Genomic DNA, 20,968 nt, shown 5'->3' with positions numbered 1-20,968 from the left:
ACAACGATTGAAAAATCAAAAACTTTCATTCTACTTCCGCATATTTGGGGGAAACATACAGTCGACGACTTTATTTCATTCAACATATGTTTCTCTTTTGGACGTTGAGCGACCTGCTATCCATTACCAACAATTTTTGTTTTGTTTAACAGTTCATGTATCAAAAACAGGATCAAAATGTTGGGGAATGGAAACTTATATATTTCAGGCATCCAGTGTCAACATCAAACACTCCAAGATTAGCAAATTCGTGAGTAGGTTGCAACACAACGCTGACTTACACTTCCCCAATAATTTATCTCAGCCCTAAACTCAGAAGCGGATAACTGGCTGTATCAGTGTGACACTTTCACTTGCAACATCAGTAGTCTTTGGCCTTGTCTAAGTTGGAATACTAGCCCACTCCATAATTAGTGTATGAACTGAGGGCACTTTTATGCCACGGGCCTGCACCCACCGGGAACAAAACCGAGGCAGCCTGAACTAATTTCTCTCTGACTTTTGAAATTATCAGACATGGTAAACATCCATCTCATCAGATGTTTTGTTCCATATTCCGAGGGCCTATTCTGCTTTGCAGCAAACCTACATTTTCAAACGAACCTTAGCATATTAGGCAAATTTAGATGTCTACTTCCTAATATTATGTATGGCCTGCTTTCTCCCATTCATGGGGCACGACCAGTCTAAAATCACTTTATTGGGTTAACAGTTGAGTAATTCCCGTGCTGTGTATCCGAAGCTGACCCGCATTTCATAATGTATTGGTCATTACGAACGTAATTTTTCTACATGGAGCTTTTTCGAAAGAGTCAGCGTGATTTGATGAATATTCCCCTTTAGGGCTGCAAGATCCGCTTTCTAAAGCATTCTGTTTGACCTGGCTTAGCGTTATTGGTTCGCAAGTCAGCCCATTGCCAGAAAACTCCTCCAAATGTAAGTAATCCCAGGGGGAAGTGAGACAGAATGTTCTGAGCATAGCGTGTATTAACGGTAAGTGCAGATTAAGATTATTTGTCTCTTTGTAGACTACATTTTAGTTAGTAGTGTACGTTTCTTATGTTATAATTTGTATTGGATTCGCCTATATCCTTAGATATATTTACTATAAGTCAAATTAGCTAAAGGGGTAGGTTATGTCTGCCACTACAGAATCAATTTGGAATGTGATAATCGCTCCGTGTACACATCTGTACGGCTGGCGTTTGGTCATAAAACCCACAAAGTTCTGTAGTCAAATAGGCCTATGTCCACATTTCATTACTTATGTTAAAATTTGGACTTTCTTCGGCATAACCAGTCGTAATGTCACCACTTCTATACGTTTATCTATTTTTTTTCATCTATGGTACCATAGCAGAGGTAGATTCCACATGGTATGGAGATTTCTATATTACATTATAATTACCAGAAGAACGGTTTTTGCCTTTCCCGAATTATTTGAAATGAACGTTTAGAAGGTTCATAAAAATAAACCGCTACCACGAAACGATAGTGTAAAACTGTTCAATGAGACAATAGGATGAAAATGTTCAAAATATAAACATTCTAAACTCAAGCCACGCAACAGTAGACGGATAGAAGGCTGGTTAGAAGCATTTAAGCACACGTCACAGTGCAACCACCCATCTAATATCCTCGTCAATTCCAGCTCTCTTAGAACTAAGCACGAATGTAAGAGGTTGCCCCCAATAGAGTACCTAAATAATTTGAAATTCATATTCAAGCTGCATTTTTGTATAGTACTAGGCAGATGTATTAGTATGAAATATGCAATTTATATGTTCTGTATCAAAGTAGATACCACGGTCTATCCAAGTACGCATCAACTAGTGCGCAATAAAAAAAAAAGCATTTATACCGCGCCTTTCACAACTTCAGGCAGTCCCAAAAATGCTTTACAGCCAATGACGTACTTTGAAATGTAGTCGCTGTTGTAATGTAGGAAATAGAATGTTAATGCTTGGTAATGTATAAAACTATTGTTGACTTAGAATTAGTAGTATTAGTTGCATTTATTTAATATAATGTGCTAGAAAGTATATATTGTACTTTTTTAATTCATTCTTGGGATGTGCGAGTCTTTGCCATGGCCTGCATATATTGTCCATACCTAGCTACCCTTGAGGAGGTGATGATGCTCCTTATCCTCGAACTGCTAGAGTCCGTGTGGTGACAATCCTCCCTAACAATTCGGTTAGAGAGGGAGTTCTAGGATTTTGACCATTGAAGGAATGGCGATATATGTCCAATTCAGGATGGTGCATGACATGGAGGGGAATTTGGAGGTGATGGAGTTCCCATGTACCTGCTGTTCTTGTCCTTCTAGGTAGTGGAGGTCGCAGGTTTGGGAGGTGCTGCCAAAGGCTTGGCGAGTTGATGTATCTTGTAGGTGGTACACGCTGAGCCATGATACAGCAGGGGTGGATGTATTATCTGGAATAATTCTATTGACATGTTTCAATTTACAGCGGCCTAGACATTAGTAGGTGAACATCTAACGCATTAACATGAAACTCTACTGCTGCTATTTCAACATAGGCGTAACCATATATTCATAGGGAAAATATGAGGAATGTGGCCTCTCCAAGCAAATATATCTCAAGCAAAATCAATGGCTTTATTATAAATGAAATGCAATCTACTATGGGATAAATGGGCTCAAAATAAATAAATCTACAGGTCATCGTCAGAAGTGATCTGCCTAAGGCTGCTTCTCGCTCAATTCTCTCTTCTCCAAATTACTCTGCTTTGTGATTCTCCCTTCAGTTCTCCACACGGAGCCCATTCTTCAGGTGGTCCAGAAGCATTCTTGCTCCCCTTCCTCTTGGTATTTTTCCTTCCATCCGCCCTTCTAACAGCTCTTTCCGCATTTCACCCCCACCCCCCTCCCAGCATATGCTCAATCCAATTCATTTTCCTTTTTATGATAACATCAATGAAACCACGTTCTTCTTATATCATTGCCAACACTCCCTCGTTAATATACTTTCTCCTTTCACCTCCAAACTCAAATCTCAAAGTTCTATAGAAGCCTGACCTCTACTTCCCCTAGCGTTCATGTTTCGGCACTGGTACTGTACCACACTCCATATCAAACTCTTCACTAGTCTTTTTTTCCGTTCTCTATTCAGCTGTGCAGTCAATATCCTCTTCCTTCTATTAAGTGTAATTTTTTCCATTGTAATCTTAGCTCTCACCTCCTCTGCACATCTGCCATCTTCAGTCGTTATACTTCTAGATATTTAAATAGTCTCACCTGATCCAACAATTCCTCGTCCATTAAAACACTCACGCTTCCACATGCATTCCTAGAAAACTTCACAACGTTGTTCTTACAAACATTAATCTTTATTCCATTATCTATAGCGCAGCATTCAAGCTACCAACAATTTCAGCCCATTGCACTTTTAAAAAAATGATTCTTGGGTCGTTGGCAACGGTGGCATTTATTGTCCATCCCTAGTTTCCAATGCCAAAAGAATTATTAATGTTCCAGGGACAAATCAAAACTGTCTCTGGGTTGATCTCTTGGAGACTGCTTTGCACATTCTTTCGCTGGAAATTCCATGTGATCACCTCCACCATTTGCTCATCCAAACACTCCTTTCTGCAACAGCATGAATTCGTTTTCATTGTGAGTAATTCCCTGGATATTTCACAGCTTACTCAGTTGATAGCTTTTCATTTATTACCAAAGGGGGTAATCTGTCGCAGTGATTAAATTATTTTAGTTACAGCCCGATTTTAGTTGTTCACACTGATATTTCTCAGAAGAGCAAAACAATTACTTACTTCTGGGTCTGATTTTTCTTGCAGATTTATATCTTATTGATTTTTTTCCTCTAGGTATGTGTCGCTCTCGTTTCCAATTACAGAATTGTAGGAACAAAAAACGTTTAAAGTATGCATAGGGAAAGGGGGTCTCAACTGTCCTGTAAATATAGGGCTACCTTTAGAATTGGTAACATGAGTGTGTCTTAATGGGCGGATTTAATGTATACAAATCATACATTAAGGGGCCACAGCAGATAAGGAGAGGAATTAGTAGGGAACAATAGGGAGAATTATCATGTAAGGCGTTTATTTCGACTTCTGCAAAATATGTTATAATTAAAACGAAGGGGCTTTTAATAATTGTTTTGATTTCTAGATCAATGTGAAGCAATGAATCCCACTGACCTACTGTGGACATTGATGCTACTCTTTGGTAAGCCATTTCCTTCCTTACTACCCTTAGCTGTTTGTGTGGCAACGTTTACTAACGGGTGGCCTCGAAGTACATGTTGAAACAAAAACTAATTTGACATGATTTAGTTATCGCAGCTTTTGTAGCAACCCATACAGGGAGGACCCATCTTACTTTGTAGATAAACTGCCCTGGGCATTTATTTTACAGGGGCAACTGCTAGCAAGATCAAAGTGTTTCAAACACCACCTTCAATTGAGGTTACTGAGGGAGAGACAATCCATCTGCTCTGCACTTACAGCGCATCTCATGTACAATACAACGGGGCATTCTTTTGGTACAAAAACGTAAAAGATGGAACGGAAGAGTCCAGAATATCTAATTCATCCGCAAAATACTCGGGTAGAATTGTTGAGGTGGAGAGATCATCTTTCAAAACGAATCGAAACGCTTCTATCGCGATCACAAACGTGAAACAGGATGACTCAGGCACATATTACTGTCAGGTGGATATATTCTTCCTCGGGAAATGCACTGGACCAGGAACAATATTAACAGTTAAACGTAAGTTTATATGGTGGGAGAGAGAGGGAGGGAGGGAGGTGGACAGAAGGAACGAAAGAAGAAAGACCCCTCCATAGTTATTCCATCTCTTTTAACATTAGCAACTGCCGACTGTATTAAACGCTTCAAATTTATATCTGTGCATGACTATCTTGCAAAATGTTTGTATTTTATGAGAGAATTTCCAGATTCCTATCATGTCCCGGAGAATGTTTCTGTGATAATATTGCAACGGCTTTCGAAAGGGATATAATGTAAGCAGCTATCACTCGATGTTTATCAATACAAGAAATGTGGTATTGAGGAGGTGGTTAAATTATAAGTCGAAAAACGCAAGAACAATAATTGCAGAAGCCAAGCGAGAGACATTGGAAGTAAGATTGATGTGTTTAGATAAAGCATTTTTACATAAGAACATAAGAACATAAGAAATAGGAGCAGGAGTAGGCCAATCGGCCCCTCGAGCCTGCTCCGCCATTCAATAAGATCATGGCTGATCTGATCCTAACCTCAAATCTAAATTCATGTCCAATTTCCTGCCCGCACCCCGTAACCCCTAATTCCCTTTACTTCTGGGAAACTGTCTATTTCTGTTTTAAATGTATTTAATAATGTAGCTTCCACAGCTTCCTGGGGCAGCAAATTCCACAGACCTACTACCCTCTGAGTGAAGAAGTTTCTCCTCATCTCAGTTTTGAAAGAGCAGCCCCTTATTCTAAGATTATGCCCTATATATATATGTGTGTGTGTATATAGAAGGGGGGAGCAAATAGTGGGTTCAAGAAAGTGTTTGTCTACTTGAAAGAAGAAAGAAAATCTTGCATTTATATATAGCGCCTTTCACGGCCTCAGGCTGTCCAAAAGCGCTTTACAACCAACGAAGTACTTTTGAAGTATAGTCGCTGTGGTAATGTAGGAAATGCACAGAAAGGTCCCAGAAAGAGCAGTGTGATAATGACTAAATAATCTGTTTTTAGTGAAGTTGGTTGAGGGATAAATATTGGCGAGGACACCGGGGAGAACTCCCCTGCTCTTTGAAATAGTGCCGCGGGATCTTTTATGCCCAGCTGAGAGGGTAGGCGGGGCCTCATTTTAACGTCTCATCAGAAAGACGGATGAGAATAGCAATCTAAAACCCGGGGTCAAATAAATAGCGGGGTTTTAAAATGATTACTTCATATCTGCCTTTATTGAGAAATAGTAGAGGAGGTCGACGTCAGGGATAAAGGCGAATTAGACCGAATGACAATAGGAATCATTGATACAAAGCTAGATTTCTACAAATCACACGAATACGTGTTCCGAACAAGCTGAGTTTAAGAGTGATAAATGAAATGGGCACAAGCCTAGTGAATGTTCAGGGAGGCCCTGTAGTTAACTAAAGAAAGTAATTACTGAAAGTGATTATTTCGTTCTCCATAGATCGGAACCTACTGAATAAAAGCGGAAGGTCGCTGCTTGAAATAGGAGTGAAACTTGCAGTGTTTGTTGTGCTCATCATTATAACAATTTATCTCGTGGATTTCTGGGAGTCTCGAGGTTCTTCTATTGCATTCATTGCAAAGCGAGAGGAAATTGACCTGACAGGCAAGTATTCAGTTGAAAAGTGTAAATCTAAACCGATTGGCATTTTGGACAGTTTCTATTTAGATCGAATCGGGCCAGGACCTACTCCGTTAATGGTAGGGCGTTGGGGAGAGTTATAGAACAAAGAGATCTAGGAGTACAGATTCATAGCTCCTTGAAAGTGGAGTCACAGGTGGATAGGGTGGTGAAGAAGGCATTCAGCATGCTTGGTTTCATTGGTCAGAACATTGAATGCAGGAGTTGGGATGTCTTGTTGAAGTTGTACAGGGCATTGGTGAGGCCACACTTGGAGTACTGTGTACAGTTCTGGTCACCCTATTATAGAAAGGATATTATTAAACTAGAAAGAGTGCAGAAAAGATTTACTAGGATGCTACCGGGACTTGATGGTTTGACTTACAGGGAGAGGTTAGACAGACTGGGACTTTATTCCATGGAGAGTAGGAGGTTAAGGGGTGATCTTATAGAAGTCTATAAAATAATGAGGGGCATAGATAAGGTCGATAGTCAAAATCTTTTCCCAAAGGTAGGGGAGTCTATAACGAGGGGGCACAGATTTAAGGTGAGAGGGGAGAGATACAAAAGGATCCAGAGGGGCAATTTTTTCACTCAAAGGGTGGTGAGTGTCTGGAACGAGCTGCCAGAGGCAGTAGTAGAGGCGGGTACAATTTTGTCTTTTAAAAAGCATTTGGACAGTTACATGGGGAAGATGGGTATCGAGGGATATGGGCCAAGTGCAGGCAATTGGGACTAGCTTAGTGGTATAAACTGGGCGACATGGACATGTTGGGCCGAAGGGCCTGTTTCCATGTTGTAACTTCTATGATTCTATGATTCTATGATTCTATTTGCAGCTGGATTTAGAAGTACAATTATAGTCGAAATTATTCTAATTGTTAAACACAAATGCAAAACATGTATTTTGTATCGTAAGGTAAACTGTGCTCGGATATGTTACTTGTTATCTTCGTGTAACATAATGTTAGGAGTGTTTCATTATTAACAAGTTGCATTCTGTTATTAAAGTATTAAAGTAAATAAGCCATTTAGTTGAAAATGCAGTTCTTGTGATTCGGCGCCGAGAGCTTAAAACAAAACAGTAAGCCACGAACTGTGATTCCTGGATCGCCACTCACATTGACCTGTCAGGGTATTGGCCATAGATCTGTGACAGGATAAGTAGAGATGCGACCTGTACTGGGGCAAGGAAAATTGGATATGGCCCGGTTCGCCCACTTTCAATTGTTCTACCTCATCACCTGGTAAAGCAGCAAAACTGGCGTCAACGGTTGTGCTAAGATATTTGCACCACGTCATCTTTTTTGGAGCGATGACAAGTGACGTGTAAGAAAACCGCTGTAAACACAAAAGTAAAATAAAACTATACGCTGTTTTCTTCATAACTAAGGAAAACCTAATCTGTGTTGCATATTTTACAGATAGATATGTATAAATCCCTGGAGTTCAAATTGCTATTCAGGTATGTAGCATATTGAAGAAGCTTAAGTTTACTTCGTTAAGAAATGCTCCATTTAATAACCAGTATGTTTCCCATAAGCCCTAATCACATTTAAACGTCTGACAGGGAACACCTCCATTTAACGAGGCACTGTCAGTATTCGCCGAAAATGACCAGACATTGTTTTATTTTGCATTTTTCTTGTCACTTTTTGGTAACTGTTACTCCTCAACAAAATGAGGGACGGCACAGCTTGACAGCGAAACATTAATGCTTTGTGCATCAGTGTGTAAATGATGCACTCCCACGTAAGTTGCAGCAGATCCTAGGGGCAGCGATAAGCTCCCTTTAAAGTTTCCCAACAGTAGGGCTTAACAGCACCTTCGAAAGTAACCTTACAGTTCTAAGGTTGGGTTTCTCATTTCTGGCAGCAGCAAACTCTGAATTAATCAGCCAATTATATGGCCGTCTTTTGCAATTATGGACAGTCATGCTATAGAATCAAATACAAGGAAAGTTGCAGGTGTAAAAGAACATGAGAAATAAGAGCAGGTGTAGGCCATACGGCCCCTCGAGCCTGCTCCGCCATTCAATAAGATCATGGCTGATCTTCAAACTCAACTCCACTTTCCTGCCCGATATAAGTTGCCATGCCCTAGATCTGAGCGGCCTTTATTCCATTCCAGGCCACAAAATATGTGGGGTCATGTTATTTCCCACCAAACCGCAATCTTTCACTCCAGGGAGGACATAATTGATTACTTTCAAATGAAGCTTTTCTTCCGCAAGAAGATCAAGAAACTTAGTTCCCATTGACAATAATCCTCTTATGTTGTGCTTTCATTTTTTTATTCTGCAATTCAACACATTCAGCGGGATTGTCTTCTTGTAATGATTTTGGCCATTATTTTCCCTATATAGCGAAATTATCATTTTGACTGTTGGAAAGCATACTGATTGTAAGTTAAAATAAAAAGCAAAATACTGCAGATGGTGGAAATCTGAAATAAAAACTGAAAATGCTGGAAATACTCAGCACATCAGGCAGCATCTGTGGAGAGAGAAATAGGGTTAACGTTTCAGGTCGATGACCCTTCGTCAGAACTGGAAGAAGTTTGACAGTTTTTAAGCAAGTACAAAGCCATGGAAAGGTGGGGGGGGGGGGCAGAAGCAGTGGGGTGGGGGGAGGAAAGAAGAAAAGGGAAGGTTTTGTTAGGATGGAGGGCAGGAGTGATTAAATAACAAAAGGGTGATGGTGCAAGGAAAATGGGTGGTAATGGGGCAAGTAAAGAAAAAAAATGGGTCAAGAGGAGCTGTAAATGGCAAAAGCAGAACCATTACCAGCACCTACTGTCCGTAAAGATGGGAGCAGTGGTTATGATCTGAAGTTATTGAAATCAGTGTTGAGTCCGGATGGTTGCAAAGTCCCTAATTGAAAGATGAGGTGCTGTTCCTCGAGTTTCCATTGAACTTCATTGGAACAGTGTAGGAGGTCGAGGACAGAGAGGTCAGTGTGCGAGTGGGATGGAGAATTAACATGGCAATTGATCAGAAGTTCAGGGTCACGTTTGCAGACTGAACGGAGGTGTTCAGCAAAGCGATCACCCAACCTATGTTTGGTCTCTCCAGTGTAGAGGGTAACGAATCATCAGCAGCGAAAACATATACTGGATTGAAATAAGTACCAGTAAATCGCTGTTTCACCTGGATGGTGGGAAGGGAGGAGGAGAAATGGCAAATGTTGCATCTCCTGTGCTTGCACCGCAAGGTGCCTTGGGAAGGAGCGCGGGTGTTGGGAGTGATGGAAGAGTGGAGCAGGATGTCGCGGAGGGAATGGTCCCTTCGGAATGCTGGAAGCGGAGGGGAGGGGAAGATGTGTCTGGTGGTGGCATTGCGCTGGAGGTTGCGGAAATGGCAGAGGATGATACGTTGAATGTGGAGGCTGGTGGGGTGGAAGGTGAGGGCAAGGGGGTCCTATCATGGTTCTAGGAGGGCAGGGAAATGATGAGGGCAGAAGTTCGGGAAATGGGATGGATACGATCGAAGACCCTGTCAACCACAGTGAAGGGGAATCCTTGGTTGTGGAAAAAGGAAGACATTTCGGAAGCACTGGTGTGGAAGGTGGCATTGTTGGATCAGATGCGGCAGAGATGGAGAAATTGGGAGAATTGGCATAATTGGAACAGATACAATTGCATTGCATCTTTTCCAATGATGCCACCTTCCACACTATTCTTCTGATATGTCTTCCTTTTTCCTCAACCGAGGATTCCTCTCCACTGTGGTTGACAGGTCCCTCGGCCTTGTCTGTCCTATTTCCCGCACTTCTGCCCTCACCCCTTCCACACCCTCTAGAACCACGATAAAGTCCCCCCTATCCTCACCTTCCACCCCACCGGCCTCCACATTCAATGGATCATCATCCACCATTTCCACAACCTCCAGCACGATGCCACCACCAAACACATCGTCCCCTTCCTTCCCCTTTCAGCATTGCAAAGGGACCATTCCCTCCCCGAAACCCTGGTCCACTCTTCCATCACCCCCAACACCCGCTCTCCTTCCCAAGGCACCTTGCGGTGCAAACACAGGAGATGCAACATTTGCCATTTCTCCTCCTACCTTCCCACCGTCCTGACCCCCAAACATTCCTTTTAGGTGAAACAGCGATTTACTTGTACTTCTTTCAAATTAGTATACCGTATTCGCTGCTGCCGATGCCATCTCCTCTATATTGGGGAGACCAAACACAGATTGGGGGATCGCTTTGTTGAACACCTCATTAGTCTGCAAGTGTGACCTTGGTCGCTTGCCATTTTAATACCCCGTCCCACTCCCACTCTGACCTCTCTGTCCTCGGCCTCTTACACTGTTCCAACGAAGTTCAACGGAAGCTTGAGGAACAGCACCTCATCTTTCGATTAGGCACTTTACAAACTTCTGGGCTCAACATTGGTTTCAATCACTTCAGTTCATAACCACTGCTCCTGTAAAGGTTCTGCTGTTTCCATTTACAGCTCCTATAGTCCCATCTTTTGTTTCTTTGCCGTTCCATTACCACCCCCTTTGCCTTGCACCATCATTCCTTTTGTTGTTTAATCACTTCTGCTCTCCAGCCTAACACAGATCTTCCCTTTTATTCTTTCCTCCCCTTCGCTTCTTCCTCATCGACCTGAAACGCAATGCAGTTTTATTTTTAGCCAAGCTAAAAGGGAGATTATCAAGTGCTATCAATAAACTGTTGACACTTTATTAACGAAATAGTAAGTAATGTAGTGTATAGCTGATTTAATTGCAATGATTGTAGTCAATATTGTTGCATGCTATTGAAATTTATCAGTGTAATAGTTAATATATTATAATTCCACAACTGATAAACCTGTAAATTTCCTTTTATTTCATTCTATTAAACAAGAAAGTGAAACGAAGGACGACTTAAAATTTGCGAAGATTGTACAACGGAGAAATGTCTGAGTACTCGCCTATGTGAAACAAGCCATGGTGCAACGCCGATTCATGACTCTAATATGTGGAACCGGGATGCAACCACCACTATAGATTGTGTCCTTGATGTGACCAGTGGAGATTTAAGTCAGTTACATTATGGACACCTTGAAGGAGCCTAAAGTTGAAATATCTGCGCTTTCTGTCTTAAATTGTATCCATAAAGTGATAATCCGATGATTAAGATGAAAATAACACTATTTTATTAATTATGAATAATTTAGGAGATAAAATAACTCAGCACGATGTTACATAATAATACTAGTGTTTCAAGTGATATTCACCAGAATGATAATTTGTTCTTTGATTTTATCAGCGGCTTATTTTAGCAAGTAGAATCATGCTCGATTGTGCTCATATAGTTTAACCAAAATAAAAGTTTCCTGGATTTAACCATTGGATTCTATAATTCTAGTTGGAAGTGCCTTAGTAAGTTCAATTTATTTAAATACAATTTAAGCTTCCCAATAGCTTACTGAATAAACACATTGCATGCTGTAGTGATGAGCTATCCGGAGCAGAAGGCACCAGGTTGTATCCCTGGTCTGTGCTGTTAAGTCGACTTGAGCACAAATCTAGGCTGACACTCCAATGCAGTACTGAGGGAGTGCTGTACTGTCTGACGTGCCGTCTTTCGGAGGAAAGGTTAAACCGAGGCCTTGTCTGCCCTCTCAAGTGGATGTAAAAGATCCCATGGCACTATTTCGAAGAAGAGCAGGGGAGATCTCCCCCGTGTCCTGGCCAATGTTTATCCCTCAACTGTTAACACTAAAACAGATTATCTGGTCATTATCTCATTGCTGTCTGTGGGTCCTTGCTGTGGGCAGCCGCGTTTCCTACATTACAACAATGGTTACTCTTCAAAAGTACTTTATTGACTGTGAAGCTCGATGGGACGGCCCATATAAATTAAAATTCTTCCTTTTTTTCTTTATATGGTTTAATGGTGAAAATGATTAAGTTGTTATTCCTGTCGAATAATATTTGGGGGCAGTCTCGTCTTTATGTTTGAGGTTGTCTGCAGGTCATCTTTAAGCAGATGACGCAGCTGTGTAAGGGCATCCTGGCTAAATATGAGGCTCCAGCAGAAATTCTCCTCACGTCATGGGTTTATCGTTGGATTGGGTGGCAAAACAGCAGGACGGCTGTATGCTTCTGTGGCCATCTCACATCCCTGCATTCATTCCCTTCTCCAGCTCACCCTCATCTGGTATTGTAATAGTTATGGCACTGGACTAGTAATGCAGAAATCGTGAGTTCAAATTTCACCAGGGTAAGTTGTGAAAATGAATTCATGTGTGGCGACTACCACAAAGAAAAAATTATCCAATTGTCCCGAAGATTCAATGGCTTCACTAATGGAAAGCGAACTTAGCCCAATGTGACTCCACTCTTACAATATGTGACTGACTCTTAAAGGCCTCTGAAGTGATCTAGCAAACCACTCAGTTGTAAAATGTTCACTAACGAACCCAAAATAAATAGTGGTTGTACCTATTGGCAACGAATCAAGCATTGGATCAGAACAAAACTGAGTCAATCCCTATCCAGTCGACCATTACTTGCTAACATCTGGGGATCAGTGTATATATTGGCAGAGTTGTCCCATAAACTGAAAAAAAAGTCTGATGTATTCATTCTCACAGGGTCATATTTATCAGCCAATATCCCAGACTTCTCCATTCCCATTCCTGGGTATGCCCTGTCGAAGAGAAAAGGTTAGGTCCAGCAGTAGTGGGACCATAGTGGGGCCGGCGTAGCGATGTGTGTTCTCAACATTGACTTCGGACCCCATGAAGTCTTATGACTTCAGGTCAAAGAAGGCCAAAGGAACCTCATGCTGTGTATCACTACTGCCCTCTGAACTGAAGAATTAATACTCCACTATTTTCAACACCACTTGTTCGCAGCACTGAGGGGGAGAGGAGCAGTGGGAACATGTAATATACACTCTGGATGAGACTGCAGTATTACTGACAGACTCGACTGGGTCCTGAAGGAAATAGCTGCCTACATGGTACTGCTTCCAATCTTGACCTTGCCAAATTACTTGTCACAGAACCGTCAGTCCGTGAAAGCATTTGTAGGAGGGACCACACCACAGTCTTTGTGAAGACAAAGTGGTAGATTGTCAACTTCATCCCAATGTAAAACAGACATTGCAGATTACCTGTTCATTATAGAAACCGCCTGATATTCATTGCTATTGATTGTAATCAACATGAAACTCGGGCTGCTTCTATAACAGTTTAAGCCAGTTTTAAGCCCAGGCAGCAAGTTGAAAATCCAACCCCTAGTTTCCTTGTCACATTGATGAGACCGTTTATTGTAAAGTGTCCCACGACCACCATGCTAAGTGGACAGACTAAGGAGGAATCTAATAGCTCAAAAGTGGACATCCATGAGGCACTAGGGGCCACCAGCAGTAGCAATGTTGTAGACCATCACAATGTGTAATCTCATTCTCAGACATAATCTTCGCTCTTCCATGACCTACAAGATGGGAGACCAATTCTAATCCAATGGTCACTGTAAAAGGGCGTGCCAAGAGCGGGTATGTCTTAGAACGAAACATCAATTGAGTAAACCTACTACATAGGACTACAATCATATTAAACATCGAAAGCAAAAGGGTTTAGCCGGCGCTAAGTGTTCCCATAAGCAATGGGTCACAGCACAACTGTGTAGCTCTAACACATCCAGTCGAGAGTGGTGGTGGACAGTCAAACAACTCATGGGAGGAGGTGGTTCCATGACCACCCCCTCCTCATCTATGTTATATCCAAGCTCCTGGGTGATGGTGGTGAGGGGGAGAAGGGCTGGGCCTTTGTAATATCGTTAAAGGGCAGGTGGAGGTGGTCAGGTGGACCTATTCCTGTTGAATATGATCACAGCCTGGCTCTTATGTGATGCAAATGCTACGTGACGCCTATCAGCCCGGGACTGCAAGTTGCCCTGGTACTTCTGCAGACTGGCGTGGGTTGCTTCATTGTCGAAGGAGCTGGGAATGCAGCTGAACACTGTGGAATCATCTCAGAAGAGCTAATGGCCTGTAGTACCTCATGGACACCCATTTATTAGATTTGTCTTTAGTCTGTCCAGTTAGTATGGCGATATTGGAACACTACACAACGGAGGTGAAGACGAGACTTCAGGGTAGATTTGCAACTTGCTGTCCAGGCATAAAATTGGCGGTGCAGAACGACTACTTGTTATAGAATCTGTCCAATTTTAATGTCCAATAAAATCAATGGGAATAAAAATTAGATGGTTTCTATAATGGGCAACCAATCTGCAAAGCCATATATATACCAGAGTGGAATGCTGAAAATCTACCCACATGTCGTCACAAAGACTATGGTGTGGTCCCCCCTCTATTCTGGGGGTATATGTGCACAAACCGTTGAAGATGGCAAGGCAAGTTGAGAAAGCAGTTAAAAAAGCAGACAGGATCCTGTGCTTTATAAATAGAGGCATAGAGTACAAACGTAAGGAAGTCATGATGAACCTTTATAAAAAACTGGTTCGACCATAACTGGAGTATTGTGTCCCGTTCTGGGCTCCACACTTTAGGAAAGATGTGAAGGCCTTAGAGAGGGTGCAGAAAAGATTTACTAGAATGACCCCAGGGATGAGGGACTTTAGTTATGTGGATAGACTGGAGAAGCTAGAGTTGCTGAGAGGAGATTTGATATAGGTATTTAAAATCATGAAGGATCTAGACAGAATAGATAGAGAGAAACTGTTCCCATTGGTGAAAGGGTCAACAACCAGAGGACATAGATTTAAGGTGATTGGCAAAAGAACCAAAGGTGACTTGAGGATAAACGTTTCTACGCAGCGAGTGGCTAAGATCTGGAATGCACTGTCGTGTTGGTGGTGGTGGTGGGGTGGAGGCAGACTTAATCGTGGCTTTCAGAAGGGAACTGGATAAGTAATTAAAAGGAAAAAAAATGCATGGCTACGGGGATAGAGCGGGGGAGTGAGACTAGCTGGATTGCTCTTGCATAGAGCCGGCATAGACTGAATGGGCCAAATGGCCTGATTCCATGCTGTAACCTTTGTATGATTCTATGATTCTTTAATTTCTGTGACAGGTAATTTTCAAGGAGGCCAAGTAAATTACTCCCTCGCTGACGACCTGACGAAGACCCAGGTGGGTAGTTATGTCCTTCAGGATTCAACCAACTCTCTTTGTAAAACTGAAATATTATTCAGAGTATATTCCATTTCCTTGATCCTCCCAACGTTTCCAACAAGTGGTGTGCAACATAGCGAATTACTGAATCTTGAGTACAGGGGTACTAGGGGGGTAATCTGCAGGAAGTTTCCTTGGTTTTGTTTGACCTGAGGTTATGAGACTTTATGGGATCCGGAGTCATTGTGGAGAACTCACATGGTCACGCTCATCAAACTGCATATCTCTATAACCTCCTCCAGCCCTACATCCCTCTGAGATCCCTCCAATTCTGGTCTCCTGTGCATCCCCGATTTCCATCGCTCCAACATTGGCGACCGTGCCTTCAGCTGCCTAGGCCCTAAGCTCTGGAATTCCCTCACTAATGCTTTCCACCTCTCTATCTCTCTCTCCTCCACAAGACACTCCTTAAAACCTATCTCTTTGACCAAGCTTTTGGCCACCTGTCCTAATGTCGCCTTATGTGGCTCGGTGTCAAATTTTGTTTGATAATCAATCCTGTGAAACACTTTGGGACGTTTTGCTACGTTAACGGCGCCAAATAAATGCAAGTTGTTGTTGTATAGCACTGTGGTCACGCTACTGTTGAGTCTATGCTTTTGATGGGGGAGGGTATTTCCAGGGATGGCAAAGGAGTAATTTGGGATGTTAGTCGATAGATATGACTCTCCAAGAATGGCTACATCAGGCTGTTTAGTGGCTAATCTTGTTAGAGAAGCTTTGCTACGTGAGATTGCGTTCGCTTTCCATCCTGTATTAAAGACTCTATTTCGTGGTTAAAGGAAAGTTTCTGCAGAAAATTGCTGAAACAGGCAATGTCTGGAACAAGTCCAAAATCAATTCAGTCCTTCAAGGCCCCTTCGTGGCTGTACTTCGTGCTTCTACTCTTTCCCCTAGGTGTAAGGAGGCAGGCAATGACGCGGTATCACAGTCCCCATGCCTGGAGAAGGGAACACACTGCCAGGACTACGCTCATAGTGACAACTCAAAGCAAATAAGGTTTAACTAAATATATTTATTGCCTTAATCACACAAAAGGAACAGTCAAGGAGAAAATATCAGAGGCTTTAACAATCATTTTACAAACAGGCGTAGTGCCGGAGGATTGGAGGACTGCTAACGTTGTACCGTTGTTTAAAAAGGGAGTGAAGGATAGATTGAGTAATTACAGGCCAGTCAGCCTAACCTCGGTGGTGGGCAAATTATTGGAATCAATTCTGAGAGACAGGATAAACTGTCACTTATAAAGTCACAGACTAATCAAGGACAGTCAGCACGGATTTGTTAAGGGGAGGTCGTGTCTGACTAACTTGATTTAATTTTTCGAGGAGATGACAAGGAGGATCGATGAGGGTAGTGCAATTGATGTAGTCTACATGGATTTTAGCAAGGCTTTTGACAAAGTCCCACATGAAAAGATTGGTCAAAAAAGTATAGGCCCATGGGATCCAAGGGATTGTGGAAAATTGGATCCAAAATTGGCTCAGTGGCAGGAAGCAAAGGATAATGGTGAAAGAGTGTTTTTGCAACTGGAAGGCTGTTTCCAGTGTGGCGCCACAGGGCTCGGTCCTTTGCTTTTTGTGGTATACATTAATGATTTGGACTTAAACGTAGGGGGCATGATTAAGAAATTTGTGCATGGCACAAAGATAGGCCGTGTGGTTGATAATGAGGAGGAAAACTGTAGACTGCAGGAAGATATCAATGGACTGGTCAGATGGGCAGAAAAGTGGCAAATGGAGTTCAATCCGGAAAAGTGTGAGGGAATGCATTTGGGGAGAGCTAACAAGGCAAGGGAGTACACAATAAATGGGAGGATACTGAGAAGTGTAGGGGAAGTGAGGGACCTTGGAGTGCATGTCCACAGATCCCTGAAGGTAGCAGGACAGGTAGATAAGGTGGTTAAGAAGGCATATGGGATGCGTTCCTTTATTAGCCGAGGCATAGAATATAAAAGCAGGGATGTTATGCTGGAACTGTATAAAACACTAGTTAGGCGACAGCTAGAGTACTGCGCACAGTTTTGGTCACCACATTACAGGAAGGATGTGATTGCACTAGAGAGGGTACAAAGGAGATTTACGAGGATGTTGCCAGGGCTGGAGAATTTTAGCTATGACGAAAAATTGGATAGGCTGGGGTTGTTTTCCTTGGAACAGAGGAGGCTGAGGGGTGATTTGATTGAGGTGTACAAAATTATGAGTGGCCTAGATAGAATGGATAGGAAGACCTATTTCCCTTAGTGGAGTGGTCAATAACAGGGGCTTAGAATTAAAGTGGTTGGTAGAAGGATTAGAGCGGAAATTAGGAAGAATTTTTCACCCAGAGTGTGGTGGGGGTCTGGAACTCACTGCCTGAGGGGGTGGTAGAGGCAGAAACCCTCAACTCTTTTAAAAAATACCTGGATGTGCACCTGAAGAGTCGTGACCTGTAGGGCTACGGCCCAAATGCGGGAAAGTGGGATTAGGCTGGGTGGCTCCTTTCTCAGCCGGCGCGGACACGATGGGCCGAACAGCCTCCTTCTGCGCTGTAAATTTTCTATGATTCTATGAACCTGTCACTTAGTAAGGTATTAACTTTATTATAGGCGTGTGACGATTGGCATCTAGACATACATCCCGCGCATTGATTGTGAGTAGGCTGAATTCTAGCCCTAAGCCAAGTTAATGTTTTTTTCTTCATAGGAATGAGTTGTGTGCCCGAACGTTAGGTTAGAATCCTCCGCATTCGCATCGCCGTCCCACACTTAAATTTGCAAATTCTCAAAGTAATCACTGAGATAAAGGAATAGCATTGAATCAACAGCACACTCTCACTGACGCACACACAAATTGATTGGTCTTCTTTCTCAGAGGATCAATAGGCCAGAAGGGAAACTATTCCTCAGTAAGTTCAAGGGGGCACATGAACTCGTACACACATTCTGAAGACTCCACGCTCGAGTCGTCATTGTGTTCCGGAGAATGCATCATCACGTACACATCCGCTTCTTCGATCTCATTTGGAGGTTTCACTGACGCGTATATAATTGGGTCTCCAATCTGTTCAAACGCCTTTACGGAAGGGCACACAAGTTGATGCTCACTGTGGTCCTCAGGCCGAGACGTTTTTGTCTTTTCGATGCACAGGTCAGCATAAACGATACCGTTCGTTGTAACTCCCTCGAATTAAACAAATTGTTAAAATAAGAGATGAAGTTGTAACGCCGCTATCGCTCCATATAATAGTGCCAGTGACATAAAACGACGGGAATTGTATTGTGTCAAGAATTATCCTTCTGTGTATCGCAGTACACCATAGCATTCAGACACCACACAAAATCTGTTTCTTAAGTATCACAGGGTAATTGCTTCAGGTCTGCGATTGTTTTCATCTAATATGATCGTTTTCTTTTGTCATTATAATAACTCTTACATAAAATTGGATGTACTGTATTCTGGGTGTTTCAGTCCTTCATTTGTTTAGCTGCGGACAGATTTAGTCACAAATATCGTTCAAAAGTTCATGCTTTACTATTTTCTTATTTTGTGACTTTCAACTAATAATATGACCCTTGGAATTTCCGACGGGAGCAGGTCTTTTCCATTACTGGATCAGGAGAAAGGGTGGAGCTTACAAACAACACTATAAATGCTGTATATCATACGGAAAATTCTGATGTTTTATGTGCCCACTCCCTTCAAAATGTGGCGGTGTCCACTGGACTTATAAGGGACTGTGTTCTGGAGCTTTTGCTCAGCGGGTTCTAAGTAGAGTTGCAGTCAATTACAGAGCTGAATGCAAAAGAAACGCAACCCCGTGAATGGAAATCGGAGGGGCCTGAAAGTATTAAAGGCCCCAATCATTGTTAGAAAAATGTTAAACACGGAAAGGGGAAATGTACAGATATGTTAATGCTGCTGTTGTGAATGCCGTGATTTTTATTTGTTTATTATGTTGGGAAAGCTTTTTTGTCCCGTTCCATGTTCCCTGGTTACTGAGAACGTACAATAACGATCGGACAGATTCTGAAAAATATTCTTCAATGATTCCAGCTCTTGTCCTTGTTAGTTATTGTGCCGGTAGCTGTTTGCTGAGAGTTCATCTTTAGTATTACCACCTTCTCAGTAATTCTTGATTGGCAGCTTTTGTCCCTTTATCTGCTTTTGTTTGGTCAACTTTCTGCCCGTTCAGTTGTGATTTGTTACTGTTTTATGAATTAGAGCCAAATTTGTGACACAATAATCTGCTGGTGTGACTCCTGAAGTGTGATGAATGCAGTATGGACTAGAACCAAGGCTTCTATGTTTATATTCAGAGGAACTTGTTGTTAATCCGAATAGTGTAACTCTTCAATTCAACCACAAAACAAGTGTCAATATGGCATCAAGGGGTATGGGGAGAGAGCGGGAATGTGGTATTGAGATAAAGGATCAGCCATGATCATATTGAAGGGCGGAGCAGGCTCGAAGGGCCGAATGGCCTACTCCTGCTCCTATTTTCTATGTTTCTATGGTCCGCAAACAAATTACTGGGCGATTGGGTGATGTAGGACATTAGAACATGAAATATGGGAGCTGGATTCTAAGAAGTAATGTAAATGTTTATGCTCTGGGACGCCTCTAAGAGTCTTAAATCAAATAATGGTTCTGTTGTTACCATTTACACCTCCTCTGGATTCATTTCTTGTTTCTTTATTTGTCCCTTTACCACCACCTTTTGCCTTGCGCCACCATCCCTTTTGACATTTAATCACTCCTGCCCTCCACCCTATCTCAGACCTTCCCCGTTGTTCTTTCTTTCCCCTCAATCCCCTTTTCCCTGACTTTGTATTTGCTTAAAAACTTATCAATCTCTAACTTCTTCCAGTTCTAATGAAAGGTCGTCGACCTGAAACGTTAACTCTGTTTCTCTCTCCATGGATGTTGCCTGACCTGCTGAGTGTTTCCAGCATTTTCTGTTTCTACATTGAATAACGTTGGCCATTTAAATCTCTTTCTAGTGGCTGTAACCAGAATTGGGCGGGAGTCAGTTCTGGTTTCTTCAGAATCAGAAAGATTTTAAGGATGCTGACAGGCGTGTAAGAGGCCCCATTGTTCTCTTAGTGGGAATAGGAAATCGGGCGGGCTGATGATTCGCTATCGCCAGTTTGGCGCTGTCCCCAAGATGAATTTCACCCCTTAACTGCTATATAAAGGTTAGGTGGGCAGGGACATGTTTTGGTTTTAGACCAGTCTGAAAATGTCACGATAACTAATATGGTGACTAATGGGCCAGAAATTATATTATGATGCATTCGCAAATGTGTGCAGTATAACCCGAAGGTGTTACAATAACCTGTGTACTAGCACAGTAAGACAGTAAATTTTAGTGTGTGTCCATTCACTTCAGGGTAGAAATGACTGTTGGTGATATTAGTGGCCATTGCTTGGGGCATTCATGACAAACCTCTGTCCGCTATTTTAGCAGAGGTCTTAATTGGTTTAAA

General features: G+C 42.2%; 1 gene segment (V, D, J or C); it reads left to right on the top strand.

The window, feature by feature from the left end:
- Positions 1 to 946: 946 nt before the first annotated feature.
- On the top strand, positions 947 to 11,682 carry LOC137304911 (Ig kappa chain V-V region HP 91A3-like). The segment is given in 6 exon segments: positions 947 to 993; positions 4,154 to 4,210; positions 4,400 to 4,753; positions 6,176 to 6,340; positions 7,780 to 7,820; positions 11,215 to 11,682. Coding segments are annotated over 4 exon segments (576 nt in total).
- Positions 11,683 to 20,968: the final 9,286 nt, after the last annotated feature.

This window comes from Heptranchias perlo, chromosome 39 (assembly GCF_035084215.1).
Source record: "Heptranchias perlo isolate sHepPer1 chromosome 39, sHepPer1.hap1, whole genome shotgun sequence".
Taxonomy (NCBI): Eukaryota; Metazoa; Chordata; class Chondrichthyes; order Hexanchiformes; family Hexanchidae; genus Heptranchias; species Heptranchias perlo.
Note: the sequence above shows the minus strand (reverse complement) of the source record. Positions and strands in the feature narration are given on the sequence as shown.